At 46.0% G+C, this 19,258-nt stretch overlaps 1 protein-coding gene across 6 annotated transcripts in view; it reads left to right on the top strand.

The window, feature by feature from the left end:
* The window catches only part of NUDT3 (nudix hydrolase 3), a 79,461-nt gene extending 61,350 nt beyond the window's left edge, over window positions 1-18,111 (top strand). For 5 of the 6 annotated variants that reach the window (XM_084966673.1, NM_001308410.3, XM_084966670.1 and 2 more), the window contains 3 exon segments: window positions 3,172-3,216; window positions 4,869-4,953; window positions 9,899-18,111. In XM_084966673.1, the coding sequence (XP_084822799.1) occupies window positions 3,172-3,216; window positions 4,869-4,953; window positions 9,899-10,077 (309 nt within the window). In that variant the 3' untranslated portion in view covers window positions 10,078-18,111. 6 annotated transcript variants of the gene reach the window in all.
* The last annotated feature ends 1,147 nt before the right edge of the window (window positions 18,112-19,258 follow it).

The raw sequence follows: 19,258 nt of genomic DNA, 5'->3' as shown, positions 1-19,258 counted from the left end.
AGCTGATCTGAGTGTTTTTGGATCAGAGTATGGAATTGGCTTTTCTAGATGAGGACAGCCTGCCAGCTCGTCCCACTAGTTCAGGCAGCTTCATTGGTTAATTCATGAAGTACAATCTAGCTAGTCTTAGCTGGCTGTGGAGTGCAATTATTTTTTAAAATGTAAAACAATGTAAATAACTAAAGGTAGACTTTCCATTCAAGTAGCCCAAAAACCACATGAAGAAAGAATAGATGGGGAAAGAATGGGAAAAGAAACAGGTATGTTGGCAAGAAAAAGAATTCCTTGACAGATAATTAGCAAAAATTAATTTCAAAATACAGCTCACCCAGGAATCTAGACCTTTAAATTGCATCTGTTGTCTCTATTAAGTATTTCTTTTTTTTTTTTTAATTTCCTTTTGGTTGAGCCAGTTTATTTTATTTTATTTTATTTTATTTTATTTATTTATTTTTTGTCTTTTTGCTATTTCTTTGGGCCGCTCCCGCGGCATATGGAAGTTCCCAGGCTAGGGGTTGAATTGGAGCTGTAGCCACTGGCCTACGCCAGAGCCACAGCAACGCGGGATCTGAGCCGCGTCTGCAACCTACACCACAGCTCACGGCAACGCCAGATCGTTAACCCACTGAGCAAGGCCAGGGACCGAACCCACAACCTCATGGTTCCTAGTCGGATTCGTTAACCACTGCGCCACGACGGGAACTCCTATTAAGTATTTCTAAAGAACTTTTGGAGTACTTATCTAAAATTTTTGTTCATTCTGTACAAACTTACTGAGCACCTACTGTCTTTAGAAAGCATATTTGGCTTATTTTTTTAACATACTATACAAAATAATGTGGCAGTAGTAAGAGGAAACGAGTACCTGCATCCTCCAAGCACTTCCAGAGAACTCTCCTTTGCTTCTCAGCCCATCTTCTCTTAGCAGAGACATACATAAAAGACAAAGGTTAAAAAGACATAGCCTGACTCTGGGAGTTCCCATTGTGCCTCAGTGGAAACAAATCCGACTAGTATCCATGAGGATGCGGGTTGGATCCCTGACCTCACTTGGTAGGTTGGGGATCTGGCATTGCCGTGAGCTGTGGTGTAGGCTAGCAGCTCCAGCTCTGATTCAGCCTCTAGCCTGGGAACTTCCGTGTGCCAGTGGTGTGGCCCTAAAAAACAAAGAAAAAAGACATAGCCTGACTCAGAAACAAGGTGGATACTTCCAGAGAGCCGAAACAGAGCAGAGCTGCAGAATAGCACAGGAAAGTTGCGGCCTGTGTGGCCTTGGGTAGCTGATGGTTGGAGCCTTCGAAGTAAGGGGCAGTCCACATGCCAAGTGGAAAGGATACCAGGAGCTGAGACTTTCAGGTAGGAAGAGGACACAGGTGCAGTGCTCAATAAAGGATGGGCTCTAGCTGTACTATTCCTCAGTTTGCCTTGGAGCAAACCTAAATTATCCTTTTAAGGCCTGACTTTGGTCTAATTTTATAGCATGGCCTGACAAAGAACTTAAATATGTTCAAGATGTTCAAGAAGTAAATGAAGGAATAACTTCTATTTTAGAATACATATAGGAGTTGCCATCGTGGCACAGTGGTTAACTAATCCGACTAGGAACCATGAGGTTTTTGGGTTTGATCCCTGGCCTCGCTCAGTGGGTTAAGGATCCGGCATTGCCGTGAGCTGTGGTCACAGATGCAGCTCGGATCTGGCGTTGCTGTGGCTGTGGTGTAGGCCAGCAGCTGTAGCTCTGATTAGACTCCTATCCTGGGAACCTCCACATGCCACAGGCGAGGCCCTGAAAAGACAAAAGACTAAATGAATAAATAAATTAATTAATTAAAATAAAAGACAAATAAAAATCATGGAAATAAAGGTGTACATGATGGAAATAAATATGTAAAGAAAAAGTAGAGATGAAAAATATCAAATAAAGTGGGCTAAGAATGTGTAACTCCAGAGTGTATATGGTTGAAAAGAAAATTGGTAAATTGGAGTGAAGTGAAAATTTCAACAGAGCTCCTGCTGTGGCCCAACAGGATTGGCAGCATCTTGGAAACGCTGGGGCTCAGGTTTGATCCCTGGGCCAGCACAGTGGGTTAAGGAGCCGGCGTTGCCACAGCTGAGGCTTAGGTGGAGACTCTGGCTCAGATCTCATCCCTGGCTGGGGAGCTCCATATGCCACAGGGCAGCCAAAAATGGTCAGGGGGTAGGAGGGAGGGAGGGAGGAGAAAAAAATTCACCTGTAATGCATCAGAAAGACACCAAAGGGCTGAAGGAATATACAGAGTATATATTACAGAGGCCTCGCCACTGTATAAAGTTGCCCCTCTCCCCATCATTCTCTGTCCATCACATGCTCTATGCATTTCTGTCATAAAAACTGTCATTTAAGGAGTTCCCATTGTGGTGCAGTGGTTAATGAATCCGACTAGGAACCATGAGGTTGCGGGTTCGGTCCCTGTCCTTGCTCAGTGGGTTAAGGATCTGGCGTTGCCATGAGCTGTGGTGTAGGTTGCAGACGTGGCTCGGATCCCGAGTTGCTGTGGCTCTGGCGTAGGCTGGCAGCTACAGCTCCGATTCGACCCCTAGCCTGGGAACCTCCATATGCCGTGGCAGTTGCCCAAGAAATACCAAAAAAGACCAAAAAAAAAAAAAAAAAAAAAAACCAAAAAAACTGTCATTTAGCAGAAATTTGCCAGGTTTATGTTTTAGTTGACTTACGCTTTACTGAGCTCCTACAGAGTTCTGAACTCCGTTCTGGGTATACTGTGTGCAGACAGCCAAGAACCAGTCAGGTGAGGGTCTTTCTCTCGTGTACCTTGTGTTCTAGCCTGTTCATTACTATCCTCTGGCACCTGCACCTGTTATCTGGCTCAAGTTAGGCAGCCAGTGTATATTGGTTGAATGAATGAGTAATTGAGCGAAGTAATTCATACCTCAAAATAATCTTTGGCATGGCTCTGACCTCGATTATCTTGCTCTCTTGGCCAGGTTGCAGTGGTGAGAGAGACAAGGGATGAAAGGAATTCTGTCTCCCCCCAGTGTACTCTGCTCCTAGCAGTCTGTGACACAGGAAACACTAGCGTGACCTCCACAGACCTCCAGCCCACCCAAGCTGTGTCCTCGTGGTTTTTTTATTTCTGTTCTACAAATGTATGATTTTTCGTTTTTACTTTTCAGGCTGGAGTAAAAGGGACATTGGGAAGATTAGTTGGAATTTTTGAGGTAAGTCCGTTAAAAATCTTTGGTGCAATTGGTATCATGTTAAGTAACCACATATATCTTCATCTTAGTCTGTTAAGGCTTTTGTCAAAACACAGAAACCAGGTGGCTTATAAACAACAGAAGTTGATTTCTTGTAGTTCTAAAAGATGGGAAGTCCAGGATCAAGGTGCCAGCAGACTCATTGTCTGGTGAGGACCCACTTCCTGATTCATAGACAGCTGTTTCTCTCTGTCTTCTCACCTGTCGGCAGAGTGTCTCTGAGGTCTTTTTTGTAAGACCACTAATTCCATTTTATGAGCATCTTCTGTCATAACTCAGTCACTTCCCACAGGCCCCACTTCCTGATACCATTACCTCAAGAGTTAGGATTTCCGCATACGGATTTGGAGGGGGAGCATAAACATTGTCCATTTCAGTCAGCCTGTCTGTCTGTCTGCCTGTCTGCCTTTCTTCCTTTATTCCTTCTTGCCTTCCTTCCTTCGTGCTGGGCCACACCTGCGGCATATGGAAGTTCCCAGGCTAGAGGTCCAGTCGGAGCTGCAGCTACACCACAGCCACAGCAGTGCAGGATTTGAGCCACATCTGCGACCTACACCACAGCTCATGGCAACGCCAAATCCTTAACCCACTGAGTGAGGCCAGGGACCAAACCTGAGTCCTCATGGATCCTAGTCAGGTTTGTTACCACTGAGCCACAACCGGAACTCTGATTTCAGTCTCAGTCTAGGAAAGATGCCATCTTCACCCAGTTTTCAAAACATCGCAGCATCAGCAGAGAATAATGTGCTTTCTTTTTTAAAAACCCCATAATCTCCTCAAAATGGCTAAAATTATTTGTATGGATTATTTTTCCCATCCTTACCTATCTTTCTCTCCTCCTAAGATATGAGGAGGGGTAGGAGTTCCTGCTGTGGCACAATGGGAATGGTGGCGTCTTGGGAGTGCTGGGACGCAAGTGCGATCCCAGGCCTGGCACAGTGGGTTAAGGATCCTTCGTTGCAGATGCACTTTGGGTCACTACTGAGGCTTGGATCTGATCCCTGGCCCAGGAACTCCATATGTCTCGGGGCAGCCAAAAAAGGGAGGAGAAAAAAAAAAAAAAAAAGATGTGAGGAGGGGTAGATAAGTGTAGGGGCAACAGAGGAAAAATAAAAGCTATATAACTATAACAAAAGAGGGAACAGGGATGTAGACAGGAGTAGAAAGTAAGAAGTCAGAGACTAGAGATGAGCAGGGTTAGCAGGAAAAGAGGAGGTGTGTGAGATGATCAGCTTGCCTGCATCGACGGGGCCCTTGCCCACCCAGTCTTTTCTCCTTCCCGTGTTCTGGATAGTTAAATTTACTTGGTGCCTTTTTCTGAAGCAGTCCTGAATCCTTCTGTCAGTTTTCCTGAGAAGTTGCACTTTAGAGAAGGAGAAGAAAAAAAAGAGTAAAGCCTTCACCGTAGAAGCCCAGCGAAAGAGCACACCCTCAAGTTCAAGTGTGGTGTGTTTTCAGTAGGCCAGCTGGCACTATTCCATAGCTGATTGTAGAGCAGTAGAAGGAGTCCTTGGTCCTAAGCTCTCTGGACACATGCATTAGAGTGAGTTCCACTGACGAAATCTCAGCTCTCTAAAGAAAAACATCTCTGTCCCTTTCTCTTTGCCCTTCAGAACCAGGAAAGGAAGCACAGAACATATGTCTATGTGCTCATTGTCACGGAAGTGCTGGAAGACTGGGAAGATTCAGTTAACATCGGTAAGTCATCCCCAGATCACCTCCAAAGAGCTCCCCACAACCAGCCCTTGCCATGACACAGCCATTACCCAGAGCCATGGATGGGAGCCTGATAAAGAAAAGACGTGACAGAAGGGTATCCATGTTTGAACTTGCTGAAAGGTGGTCTTTTGAAGTCTTTAAAAGTTGGGAACATAGTCAACAATTAGAAAAACAGCCCATAAAAGTAAGACCTGTAGTTTCTAAAGCCAAATTGGGGAGTTCTCTTGTGGCACAGCAGGGTAAGGATCTGGTGTTGTCACTGTAGTGACTCGGGTCACTTGCTGTGGTGCAGGTTTGATCCCTGGCCCGGGAACTTCCTCATGCTGTGGGTGCAGCCAAAAAATATAATAATAAATTGGGGAGGGAGTTCCCGCTGTGGCGCAGTGGCTAACGAATCCAACTAGGAACCATGAGGTTGCTGGTTCAATCCCTGCCCTTGCTCAGTGGGTTAAGAATCCGTCATTGCCGTGAGCTGTGGTATAGGTCGCAGATGGCTCTGGTGTAGGTCACTGGCTACAGCTCCGGTTAGACCCCTAGCCTGGGAACCTCCATATGCCGTGGGAGCGGCCCTAGAAAAGGCAAAAAGACAAAAAAAAAAAAAAAAAATTGGGGCGTTCCCATCGTGGCTCAGTGGTTAACGAATCTGACTAGGAACCATGAGGTTACAGGTTCAATCCCTGGCCTAGCTCAGTGGGTTAAGGTTCTGGCATTGCCGTGGTGTAGGTCACAGATGTGGCTCGGATCTGGCGTTGCTGTGGCTCTGGTGTAGGCCGGCAGCTACAGCTCCAGGTAGACCCCTGGGCTGGGAACCTCCGTATATGCTGCAGGAGCGGCCCTAGAAAGGACAAATAATAATAAAAATAATAAATTGGGTCCTCCTGAGCAGAAACTGTTCAAGGCCTCCACAATGCTGGGCTCCCCACTGGCCACCAACCCCAAGTGAGAGCAGAACCTTGGCTGTTCCTTGTTATGCTTATTCATATTGTTGGAGAAAACTCTTGGTCTGGTGGTATAGCCCATCCCTCCAGAGCTGCATAGCGGGTACAGAGCAGTGGGAGTAGTTTCCAGCTGTATTCATTTTACCCCTCAGATGCACCCAGCTTTCTCCCAAGGAGCCTTTTTCTTTTTTGGAAGGGGCTGCACCCGTGGCATGTGGAAGTCTCCAGGCTAGGGGTCTAGTCTAGTTGAAGGTGTAGCCACCAGCCTACATGGGATCCGAGCCGCATCCACCACCTATGCAACGCTAGATCCTAACTCACTGAGCAAGGCCAGGGGTGGAAGCTGCGTCCTCCTGGATACTAGTCAGATCCGTTTCTGCTGAGCCACGACAGAAACTCCCAAGGAGCTGTTTTCTTTGATCTCGGATCACTATGTGGTATGTATATTTTGTCTTTTGGGCAGAAATTGTGATTTAGTGGTTGGCTCATAGTTTAATCTGTTGGCTCTGAAGGAAAGTATATTCTAGAAAGGTGTGATATTTAATTGATGTTATAAATTGGCAGACAGATGTAATTCACTTGCCCAACCTCTCCCTTTATTGTTAGTATGTGCTTTGCCACCATGCCTCTCTCTGTTGATCTGGTTATTTCCTAGCCCTTCAGCTCTTAATTGCTTTGTATTTGCTAAGAATGCAGTAAGCTTAAGTATAAATAAATTCAGTGAGGGTATTAAAAATAGACTCCTTGACAGCTGGTACTGGGGCCTGAAAAAGTGACAGAGATGAGTGTGGCATGGTCCTGTCCTCAGAGTGCTCTTTCAGGCAGGAGTCACACACTTGTGATACTAATTTTTAAGGTACCATTACTCTTTTAATATCCAAACAAGCCTTTCGCCTGAACTCCCACTTCTGAGAATTGACCCTAATGAAATATTCTAAAATATGGGGAATAAGCCTGTGAGCCTTCCTTCAGATAAGCCTTTTTCAGATGAGAAATTGGGTCCTAAATGTACATCTCAGCGAAATAAGTGATCTAAGTTCCATTTACCTGATGGAATGTTATGCAGCTATTAAATACATACTTATGAAAGCGCTATACCATGGGAAAGAGCTTATGCAATTGTGTTGGTGAATGAAGACAGCGTATAGAATTATATATACGTTACTTAAAGCTCATCAGAATAGAAATTTGAAGTGAAACAAAGATGAGGTATTGATTTTCACATAACTAATTGGCCATGACAGTGGGAGCTCCCGTTGTGGCAGTAACAATCACTACCAGTAGGAGGATACAGGTTTGATCCCTGGCCTTGCTTAGTGGGTTAAGGATTGGCATTGCCATAAGATGTGGTATCAGTCGCAGATGTAGCTTGGATCCTGTGTTGCTGTGGCTGTGGTGTAGGTTGGCAGCTGTAGCTCCAGTTGGACCCCTAGCCTGGGAACTTCCATATGTCATACCTGCAGCCCTAAAAAAGAAAGAAAGAAAGAAAGAAAGAAAGAAAGAAGTGGCCATGACAAATGAAAATTAACAGGGCTGGCAGGAGTGTGGTGAGACCTACATTTCAACACACACAGTCAGGATTGGAGATCCTTTCTGGAAAGCAGTTTGGCAGTTTATGTACAAGCCCTAGAGTGTTCAGATGTTTTTTTCTTATAATCTCAGTTCTAGGGATCTTTCCCTGAGAGCTTTAAAAAAAAATAATAACTAAAGTTGCAGGCTATAGATTTCCAGTGATAGGGAAATAGTTAAGTGAATGACATAACATCCACGCTAGATATTATGATGTAATGCAGCTATTAAATGTCATACTCTCACAACATAGAAAATGCCTGAGGAACAGTGTGAAGGAGAAAAGAAGCAATAACAGTAATAATAATAAAGCAAACTCTTACAGCTTGTACTCTGTGCCTGGTGTTATTCAAATGCTTGCTTGCTTTCTTTATTTATTTTTAGGGCTGCACCCGCAGCATATGGAGGTTTCTAGGCTAGGGGTCCAGTCAGAGCTACAGCTGCACAACAACGCAGGATCCGAGCCACGTCTGCCACCTACACCACAGCTCACAGCAACGCCAGATCCTTAACCCTCTGAGCAAGGCCAGGGATCGAACCGCAACCTCATGGTTCCTAGTCAGATTCATTTCTGCTGCGCCACGACGGGAACTCCTCAAATGCTTTACATATTAGCTCTCACAACAGTTCTGTGAGATAGGTCCTATCTCACAAGATAGAAATAATTATCTCTATTTTTAGATGAGGAAAGTGAAGCACAGAGAGGTTCAGTAACTTGCCCAAAGCTACACAGTTCATTAGATCTAGTGATATGATCGGAGCCCAGCATATTGGCTTCAGTGTCCATGTTTCGGGCACCAACACTCCATCAGCAGAGCCTCCGAGGATGTGGAGCACCTTACAGCATGATCCTAGTCATAGTTGTTGATTTACTGTGTCTTCAAGTAAAATGAAAGAAAGGCAAATACACTAAGGTATTCTGGTTTATAAGATTACAGGTAATTATCTTATTCTTTACACCTTTTTTCCCTGTTTTCTCAATTTTAACCTATGTTCTTTTATTACTTTTGTAAGAGAAAAAATAATAAAGGATTTTAAAGCATACGTTTGAAAAACATTTTTTAAATATACTGGAAAATAGGAGTTCCTGTCGTGGCTCAGCGGGAATGAATCTGACTAGTATTCATGAGGATGCAGGTTTGATGCCTGGCCTCGCTCAGTGGGTTAAGGATCTGGTGTTGCATGAACTGTGGTGTAGGTTGCAGAGGCGGCTCGGATCCCATATTGCTGTGGCTGTGGTGTAGGCCAGCAGCTGCAGCTCCGATTCGGCCCTTAGCCTGGGAACTTCCATAAGCTGTGGTGTGGCCCTAAACAGACCAAAAAAAAAAAAAAAAAAAAAAAAACTGTGCTTGCATCACTCTTGTAAGAAAAGAACATAAGGAAAAATGTATTTATAATGCATATTTTTTAAATGTTAATAATCATAGTGATCATTTTGTAATTTAGAGAAATATCAAATCATTATGTTATACACCTAGAATTAACAGTGTTGTTGGTCAGTTATACTTCAATTTAAAGTCGAGGAAGTTCCCATCATGGTGCAGTGGAAATGAATCCGACTAGGAACCGTGAGGTTGCGGGTTCCATCTCTGACCTTGATCAGTGGGTTGAGGACCTGGTGTTGCTGTGAGCCGTGGTGTGGGTCGAAGATGCAGCTCGGATCTGACATTGCTGTGGCTGTGGTGTAGGTCAGCAGTTACAGCTCTTATTCGACTCCTAGCCTGGGAACCTCCACATGTTGCAGGTGTGGCCCTAAAAAGACAAAAAGACAAAATAATAATAAAAATAAAATCAAAAAGAGAGGAGTTCCCATAGTGGTTCAGCTGTTAGCAAACCTGACTAGCATCCATGAGGACACAGGTTTGAACCCTGGCCTCGCTCAGTGGGTTAAGGATCCGGTGTTGCCATGAGCTGTGGTATAGGTCGCAAATGCGGCTCAGATCCCAAGTTGCTGTGGCTGTGGTGTAGGCTAGCAGCTGTAGCTCTCATTAGACTCCCAGCCTGGGAACCTCCGCATGCAGAGTGTGGCCTTAAAAAGCGGGGGGCGGGGGGGGGGGTGTTATCAGATCAGAACCCTTTTACTACTTCCCTTCTTTTTTTTTTTTTTTTTTTTTTTTCCCTTCCTTAAATAGGGCCACGCCCTCGGCATATGGAAGTTCCCAGGCAAAGGGTCAAATTGGAGCTACAGCTGCTGGCCTACACCACAGCCACAGCAACATGGGATCCGGCATCTGAGCGGCATCTGTGACCTACACCACAGCTCACAGCAACTCTTGATGCCCGACCTGCTGAGCAAGTCCAGGGATCAAACCCAAGACCTCATGGATGCTAGTCAGGTTCGTTTCCGCTGTGCCACAAGGGGAACTCCCTCACTGCTTCCCTTTTGTACTAACTTCTTTTTCTCGCTGCCTCCACAGGAAGGAAGAGGGAATGGTTTAAAATAGAAGATGCCATAAAAGTGTTGCAGTATCACAAACCGGTGCAGGCGTCGTATTTTGAAACGTTGAGGCAAGGCTACTCAGCCAACAACGGCACCCCGGTCGTGGCCACCACGTACTCAGTGTCTGCTCAGAGCTCGATGCCAGGCATTAGATGACTGAAGACTTCCTGTAAGAGAAATGGAAATTGGAAACTAGACTGAAGTGCAGATCTTCCCTCTCACCCTTGCTCTTTTCACCTCTCCTCACAGGCCTCCTCTTTCAAATAAGGCATGATGGGCAGCAGAGAAAGGGTTTATTGATAACGTTGCTGTTTGGTGTTAAGTGATCGGGCTTTTTCTTCTCTTTTTATTGAGGGGGTGGGGGTTGGGTATGTAATTTGTAAGTACTTTTGTGCATGATCTGTCTCCCTTTCCACACCCCTTCAATCCTCTGAAGAGGCAAACAGCCTTCCTTCTGCCTTGGATTCTGAAGTGTTCCTGTTTGCCTCATTCCAATCCTGGCCAGATATTTTTCTTTGATTTTTAATTTTTTTTTTTTTTTTTTATTAAAAGATACCAATATGAGATGAAACCTTTCAAGAATTTGTCCTATAATGTGCTCTTAAGTCTGGTAGGTTGGTCACTTTCACTGCAGGATACATTTATCTACACATTATATACTGGGCATATAATATGTAAATAAATGGCTTGTAGGAAGGGAATTTAACTGTTTACTTCTTAAAGGTTTTGTTTTTTACATTTGGGGTGTTTCTGGAGAGCCTCACAATTAATTCACCTTTTTTGTTTTTGATGCTAGTGGCTAGGTGAGTTTCCCCGCCCTCTGTTTTTCCCCCGGCCTTGGCCGTAGTTATGTGGGTGCAGGGAGAGCTTCGCTACCTTCATGTAGGTGCTCCCAGGACTCATGGCCTTCTCTTCCCGACGCTGTTTCCACGCCAAGAAAGAAACAGGAAGAAACCCATTTTCTTTTTTATTCCGAAGCCTCAGCTCAGATCTGGAGAAACAATGATAGAAATTGTATTCCTCCCTACGTGTTAACCATAGGGATTTGAACTGGATTCTTGGAATTACTATCTAAAAAACTGGAGCATCGAGCACTGTTTCTATCCTGCTGGTTTGGAATTTTTTCCATAATGCTACTTACCGCTGACAGCGGCCTCTCTCCTTGTACATACATGCCTTACATCGTGCTGAACTGGATGTTGTCCTTGTGCTCCGAAGCATCCGGCTGTACCTGGTGAGTGCAGCTGTGCAGTCCCGTCCGCATTCTGAGTAACCGTGTTAAGTTCCTAAGGAGTACACAGGAGGAGAATTCAGGTCTTTGCTTGCCTTTGTCAGGTATACAACACTTGTAATTGCACCATGGAGCATGCTCAGAAATAGTAAATTTGTCTCCCCCCTGGGATGTGAAAGGTCCGTCCTCCACTGAGAAGTGGTATGGGAGGAGGCTTAATCCCTTTCCAGAACAGCTACATAGTGCATTGGCTCACTGCAGACTGTCTTGTTGGTTTTTGCTACAGGTTTGATGCTGGTTTCATTTGCCAGTTGTGTTGTTTAGTTGAAAAATATGCAGAAAAGGGTCTTGGGGTGGGGCGGGTGCGGGAGGGGGGCACTGATCGGTCCCTGGCTGGGGACAGGAGTTTGTTGCTATACTCTTAGTGGCACCTCCTTTGTCAGAACATAGCCAAGATGTGAAATTAAAATCGTAGTTCTCTTTATTTAAAAATTCTAATAAATACTCAGACTTTGAAAACCTTTTGCTCTTCCCTCCCACTAAAATGTATGTATGTGGTAGGCCTGTGTCATTTAACGTTCAGCATTTTGGGGGACATCAGTCGATGAACTTTTTAATTTTTGCTCTCTGCTCTCAGTTTGCATCTTCTTTCCTAGTCTTGAAACACGGAGCCAGAAACAGGGCCAGCAGTTTCCTTAGGACACCGCTCTACCTCTGGGAATGAAATTTTGCTCCCAAGGAAGGGTCCCAGTGGATAGATAGCACCATGGGATTTGAGTCTAAAGGCCAGCTCACTGTTCCCATGTCCTACTTTAAAACGAACACACTGCTGCTTATTACCTGATGTAGGGCATTCTGAGGTTCTGGCCAAATAAAGAAGAAAATAAAATAAATTCAACTGAGCACTAAATGCAATCCCCAAAAACACATTCTTCCAAATAAATTCTTCCTTTGTGATATGGATTGAAAGTGCTTTGCAGGAAAATAGTCAGTGGTCCTGAAATAGGAATTGCAGTGTTAATAATAGTTTGTGCATTTTTTTAATGATCTGAAGATGTTTTCACTGGGCTGGTGTAACAGTATACCACCCTACAGAATCCAGTTTGGATTGTTGTTGGCGTCTTTGGGTCAGGAAAGTGAACTGTGCCAAGAAGTATTTTTTAGTGACGTGAATGGATCCCATTAATGCGGTTACTGGAGAGATTGTGCTGATGCTTTCCTAACTGACAAAAGAAGGCTTTGTCCAACACTAGAATTGTTGAAACTGGTGCTGTTTTCTGTTGCACTGGGATCCTGAGGAGCAGGGGTTGGTGTTTTCCCTCCCTGGCACCATAAACACCATGGCTGTCTTTACTGGCGTAGCAGGCACCACTTTCCGGGGTAGATTGCTTAGACCCGTGATTGCAGCAACCTTTCTCTCTCCCCTGGAGAAAGTGAGGAGAGACAAAAGAAAGCACAAAGTTTACCCTGCTTGCAGAATATTCCAGTGACACTGATTTGCCATTAATCCTGTAAGTACTCATTTTATTTGGGCTTGACAGAAGCAGGTTCCTGTGTTCAGGGCAGATATAAAGTCTTTCCCACAGTGAATTTGCATGTCGTAGATTCTTGGTTGTTACCGGAGTGTCCTTCAAAGTGCACCATACTCAGGATAGAGAAAGAGAGCTGTGGATTTCTTTTTTAATTAAAATTTGTTTTTAGTTTATAAATTACAGCCCTTTGGGAAACACTAGTGAGATCATGCCTTTCTTTTTTTTTGTTTGTTTTTTTTTGTTTTGTTTTTGTTTTTGTTTTTGTTGGACCAGGACTGGGAGGTGGGGGGTGGGTAAGGGCTCCAAGGGTTTAGATCTTTAGGTAGGCTCTCAGAACAGTGCAGTCCGTGACACAGGAGTCTTGATTTTTCTCATAGCAGACATAACCGGATGGAAAAGTTAATGAATGGATTGTTTTGTGCCCTGCTCGGAGAGTTCCCTCACTGAGTCTGAGCCGAGGCCATCTGGAGGGATCAAAGAGGGTGGGAGTATCACCCCCTGGGAGGCTGAGGAAGGCCTGGACGCTGGCCTGGCGGCAGGACCTCTGCCCTCTGCGCTGCATTGCGAGTCCTGTGCAAAGTGAGGCACTTGAGGCCTTGCTACTACCCGTGGCCTCCGGGGAGCAGAGCGGGTCACCGCCCTCAGAGAGTGCTTGAAGTTTTGCACACGCGTTGCCACATAGTCAGCTTCCTTCATGGCAGAGAACTGTTCTCTGTTTTGGTATTAGGAGTTGGCCCATGTAAAAATCTCTTAGACTTGCTTAGAAGAAAAAAGGTCACGTTTTGTTTTCAGAATTCTAGAAGGAAAAAGTTCCCAATGGAACTTTGCTTGCTCCTTCACCCTCCCTTTTCTCCTCCTCCCATACCCTGTGCAGGGGTTTATTCTAAACCTCTTGCACCAGCGAGTCATCAGTCTTCTGTTGCACCTGAGTGTGCTTTTCACACATTGAACTTAATGTATTTGTCATTTCCGTCTCAGTGCTGTGCGTTAATACCTTTGTTGCCTCCCTACTTTGATCTTTTTTTTTAAAAGAGCTTAGCCTGAGCCACTTTTTTTTTAGTTTAGTTTAAAAGAAGGATTTGATAACCACAATGTGATTTTTGCCACGACTTTATGATTTTTAGATTTCTGAATTATTCTCTAAGCCCGACCTGGTTGAGTTGAGAGTAGATTTAGAATTAGAAGAAATACCTGGAGAAATCTCCATAGTAGGATGAATTTTTGCTTTAAGAGAAATGAGAGTTAGCTATGACTGATAATACAGCTTCATCCTGGTCCCATCCGCATTTCACAAAAAAATAGGAGACATGCAAGACAGTCAACCCAAGCAGCCCTGGGGAGAGATTATTTGATGATGATTAGATAATGCAAATGCCTCTTCTAGTTCTCATTCTTGAAGATTCCAAGTCAGACCTGAGGCCTTGTGGTTCATAGTGTCCAGCAGGGTGGCAGTCGTTTTTTCTGAGCCCGGCTAGGATGGAGCCTATCTCCCTAAGGCTGTGCAGCTGGCAGTGTGGCCTTAGCCTTGGTCATCAGGGCACCCACCTCAACTGGAATATGGGAGAAAGCACCCCAGAGTCAGCCTCGGTGCTCTGGAGTGAGCCTGGTGACGGAGACCCCACCTTCCAGGAGAGCTGTGTTTTCCATGTCACCTTGTTTGTTACCTAAAGCAGTAAGACATTTGCTTTCTTCAGGTAACCGTGAAGTGCTATCCACTGATTGCAGTTCGTTAGAAGATACTGCATCAGGTTGACTGAGGTCACCAGGGGTCCTGGGAACCTGGAGAGCTTAGGCAGACTCTTCTTTGGAGGCCAGAAGCCTCTGAAAGGACTCTGGCCTCTGAAAAGGCAGCTTCACATTTTGACAATATTTTTGCTTTAGCTGATAACCTTTCAGGGATATGAGAAGCCTAATCAGGACATCTGAAAAAATGATACCTCTCACCTTCAGGTTAATCAATTCTCTTAGTGCCCTTAAAAATTAGAGAGAGGAGAATATCCCATTTGGTGTTGCTTTGAACAGATCCCTTGAGCAGAGGCTGGCCGTCACATGATCTGGTTTTCTCTGTCCCTGCAGTATGAAGCTTTCCAGATGAAAAGGCATCTCTCTCCCCTAAAGCTTTGTTTATAGTGATGGTTTGGTGAGCTTGAGATTGTCTTAGAAAATGAGCCCATCCATTTGGCTAGGGGAGTGAAAAGGGAAGCCACTTTAATTCACAAGTCAGCACACCAGGGGGGACTCTGCTGGAGAAGGAAGTGCTTTTGGCTGGAAAAGCAAGATTAATATCTAGAAGGTGGCAAGTCATTGCTTCTGTTCCGCCAGCAATGAGTTGTTTAATTAAATACTCTAGGTTTCCTTTGCTTTACATTCCCAATTCTAACCCCAAACAGTGGCCACTGGAACACCAAAAAAGGCATTTAAACCCCTGAAGATGGGCTTTAAAAGATACAGAAACAGCAGCATTGTCATTTTCCAGGTTCATCACCATTTTGCTCTGCTACCCATCCTTTCCCCACTGCAGCCAGGCCAGATGTGAAGTTTCTGTTAATCTATGAATTGGGAAACATAAATTTGGGTTCTGGAACAATTACCAACTAAATTGCTTACCATCTGTGGGGTGCACCTTTCAGAGAATATTTTAACGATACAGTGAAATCGCTCTTCTGAGTTTGAGGTCCCAATCGGGCATTAAGATCAAAATCTTAAAAGTCTTTGGAACTCCTTAGGAGAAAAGCAAGCTGCCTCAATCTCAATACTGGACCTTGAGACTGTACTCCCCTCTTCATAGTGTAGGGTGGGGTGCCTCACCTTAAGGAAATCATTTTTCCAGTTAAGATTGACCATAAATCCGTACGAGAAGTAAGCCTATCTTTCTGAACACTTTTGTGCTAGATTGAAAATACTAACCTAAAGCTGCAATAGAAGATAGGTATCCTCTTTCACCTCATTACTGTCCCACTGAAAAAAAAAAACAAACAAACAGCATTTCAGGGTTAAACCTTGGTCTGTTTTGTATCTGTTCGTTGTGGAGAAAATATATCACTAATAAATGATCCAAAGAAAACACCTAGTTTGGTTCCTCGTTTCCGGCTACATAACAGATAGGACTTTTTCCAGAGAAGATAGAGGCTGATTATCAGGACCTCAGAACCGGAGTGGACAGACCTGCCCCACATTGAGCCTCCATGGGGGCAGGTGGACGTTAGGTCCTAGAGAGCTTCCACACGCTGGGGGAGGGGAGGGCCGCGAGGACAGGAAGGATTTGGAGGGGAGCGGCGAGCATCTAAGCCACGGGGCGCAGACACAACCCTGCCTTCTGCCTCCTCCCATATGATGAGGGTACTTTTTGCTCAGAATCCAAGGCAGCTCTCTCCAAAATCCAGTTTGCTTCAGATGTTTTGTTTAACCTCTGAAGACCTCACTCTTTCACTCACCCTGCATGGGCCTAGACATGCTGCACAGGCAGGACACAGATGCATGAGGAAGTCCGGGGCCCTGCAGGAGCATGGTGTTGTGTTTTGTAGTTAGAAAAATAGTTGGTCCGCTCTCTTGTGAAAGAGGAAGAGTGTGTGGTGCAGTTTTATAAATGTCAGGTCTTTTTATTTCGTGGTCTGAAAGCATTCAAACTGGCTGATGATTGAAGAAAAACCTGGTGATTAGAATACGTAAAATTTCAGTTAGTGCCTCTGAAGAAAGATAGCTGCCAGTCTGCCATGTGTTTAATGCAATCGGGAGCATTTGAGGACGTTGGGAACTGTTGTAAAGGTAGATCGAGCAGGTGTCTCGACCTGCCCAAGTGTGTCAGCGTCAAGAGAGAGGAAATGGAAGCCCACTAGTGGCAACTTGTGTAAGGAGCCCAGTCTGTTTCAAGGACCTCTCTCCCATCCTATCCAGTGGCCTTGGTCGGGGTGGGCTCTGAGGAAACAGCGAGGTCCCAGCTCTGTCTGCTGAGCTGCAGGGTGTGGTCTCCAAACAGCATAAGGCTCATCTGAGGGCTTTGCTCGCTGTGATCACTTCCACTCCACTCATCGCTCATCAGCATCAGAAAGGCCTGGGACCAGTCTGAACCTGATGTTCCTCCTCCCCTGTTTGAAGTGTGTTGCCCAGATGCAGTCTCCCTTTGGCCAAGGTCAACAGGTATTTCCAGGGAACCCTTTGGATGGAGGCAAAGGAGCCAAGATGAATTGAGTTTACCTTGTTCTGAAGGACAGACGTCTTTGCACCTTGCCCCTCATGCTCATACATTTTTAGCTCGGGCTTAAGTGACCAAGTCTCCAGAACTGAGACCGAGAGCCAGGGGCTCGCACACCTGGGACCAGTCCCCTGGGGACCTCACAGACTCAGACTAGACTGTTGTGATCCCACCAGAGCTCTGCTGCTGTCCGCTTCCATCAGGACCACTCCGAAAAGCTAACAGCTCAGCCTTTCCACCATCACGTCATTCCTTGGTGGCTGTTCTGCAGAATGAGGTGCTGTCACCAGTTTAGACAAGGCGCTTTATATTTGTAGAAAGGGTAGAAAATGGAACAGCCAGTGGGCTGAATACGCACATCCTTGGAGAGCGAGCATGGCAGAAACAACTCCGAATGAGCTCAACAAAACTGGCGACTCCAGGGAATGGCGTTTGTGTGGCAAGAGGGGTTGGTGGTAGTCCTTTAACCTCCTAGACCCTGGTACTGTGTCATGCAGCCAGGGTTTGGAATAATGCCACCCCTCCTGCAGTCCAGAGCCCCTCCAGGACTAGGGTCTTGCAGCCCATGGGTGCGTGGTCTTGTTTTCCATTTTTCAATTTCCGAAACAACCCTGCTTGGTATTGTGTGGGAAATACACTGTCCTGCCTGCCCACTCAAAGCCTTCTGCGCAGGCCTGGCTTCTCCCCGTCATCTCCAAAGCGCTCGTAAGGAAGGCCTGCCCGGGGCTCTTAGGTGCTGATGGGGGCAGAGTTGGTTCAGAGGAGGTAGAAGGAAAGTGTTCCCGTGTCCCTGTCCCGAGGAGAATATTCTTGTGGCTTAGGTTCCCTTCACACCTCTTCCTGTGGCACAGGCAGGCTGTGGAGGAGGAGGGCTGGAAAGAAGGTCCAGGTTTGGGTCCGAGACGTGCACAACAGATGCGCGTCCCATTTCCCCCTTCCGTAACACGCCAGCGATAATGTAACCATTCCCCTCACCAACCCCCCCCCCCCGCCCCGGGTGCCAGCAGTAGAGGACAGAGCCCTCGCCTGTAGACCACGTGGAGCTTTGGTACTCCGCCTGCAATTCCACCACCTCATACCCCACCTTTTTGTAAAAACAAATGCTTACACCCGTGAGTGTGCTCGTCCTCTCTGTGTGCGTCGGCGTCCCTCCAGTGGAGCTGTGTGGGAGGGAGGGCATTGCATTGTAGGCTGTAATTTTGTGCCAACCAATAAAAACCAGTATTGCACACACATTCCTGCTCAGTGTCTGGTCTCTTCTTTCTAAAAGTTTTCCTCGAGTCCTTCTCACTAGCCTTCTTTTGATTTTACCCCCACTCCCTGCTGGGTTCTTGGGATTACCACAGAGGTCAGAGGTGGCCCCACAGAAGATTTACTGTTGAGGGAATTCAAGTGAGGAATGAAGTGCAGCAGGCAGGCAGTGAGGGTCAGTGTCGTTTCCTCTGGTCAGCACCGCCGCCAGGTGCCAGGGAGCCCTCAGCAGATGCCCAGTGCTGGGGAAACAAAGGTGGGCCACACCCAAGACAACAAGGAGCACAAGAGGTTGCTCCCCTGTGTAGAAACAGGAGTTAGATGTGGTAGAGCCATGAAGGGCTGGGACAGTGTTGGTGGTGGGTTTGGTTTGTTTTGTTTTTGCCTTTTTGGCCACAGCACGTAGCAGCTTGATGTGGGATCTCAGTTCCCAGAATAGGATTGAACCTGGGTGGCAATTGTGACAGTGCCAAATCCTAACCACTAGACCACCAGGGAACTCTCCCTGGAGTGGCATTTTAAAGTTGTACACTGGTAGGACTTGCAGGCAGAGAACAGGCAGGAGAGGGAGAGCAACACTGAGTGAGCTGTTTCCCCCAGGCCAGAGGTGGATGACAAGCATTATGGGCTGGAGGAAAAATAAAGCAAGATGAGGCCAAATTGTGGAAAACCCCACAAGCCAAGCCAGAGAGTTTGGCTGCGTACATGTGACGTGTTCTGGAGCAAGGCCATCATGGAAAATCGCTGTGTTTGGAGAGGAGGCAGCAGGGGAGGTTAGAAAGGAGCCTTCTGGAAGCTCGTGATGCCAGCCATGCAGACTCAAGGAGTAGGCCTGGGGATGAAGAGAAGGCTAGAGAGGCAAGAATAAAAGGGGTATCACACTCAGATGAACGTGTTCATCCACCCAGGGCAGCTGACCTCTGGGGACCCCACTGTGCACCACCAGGGGCCAAGAAACCTAGTGGTCCATGGACCAGGGCAAGATTCGCATGAGTTTAACTCACAGGAGACTGAAGTGTATGTGCCTGGATGACAGTTGGCTCATTTATATGATGATAAATGTCAAACCAAGTTACCTGGTTAGTGAACCAGCTGCCTGTGCAGGTGGCCAAAAATAAGCAGAAAGTGGGT

Source organism: Sus scrofa, chromosome 7 (genome assembly GCF_054392235.1).
Source record: "Sus scrofa isolate SSC_HxYL_T2T_F1_AM1 chromosome 7, Sscrofa_HxYL_maternal_Yorkshire_Landrace_v2.0, whole genome shotgun sequence".
Taxonomy (NCBI): Eukaryota; Metazoa; Chordata; class Mammalia; order Artiodactyla; family Suidae; genus Sus; species Sus scrofa.
This window is presented reverse-complemented; position numbering and strand designations above follow the sequence as displayed.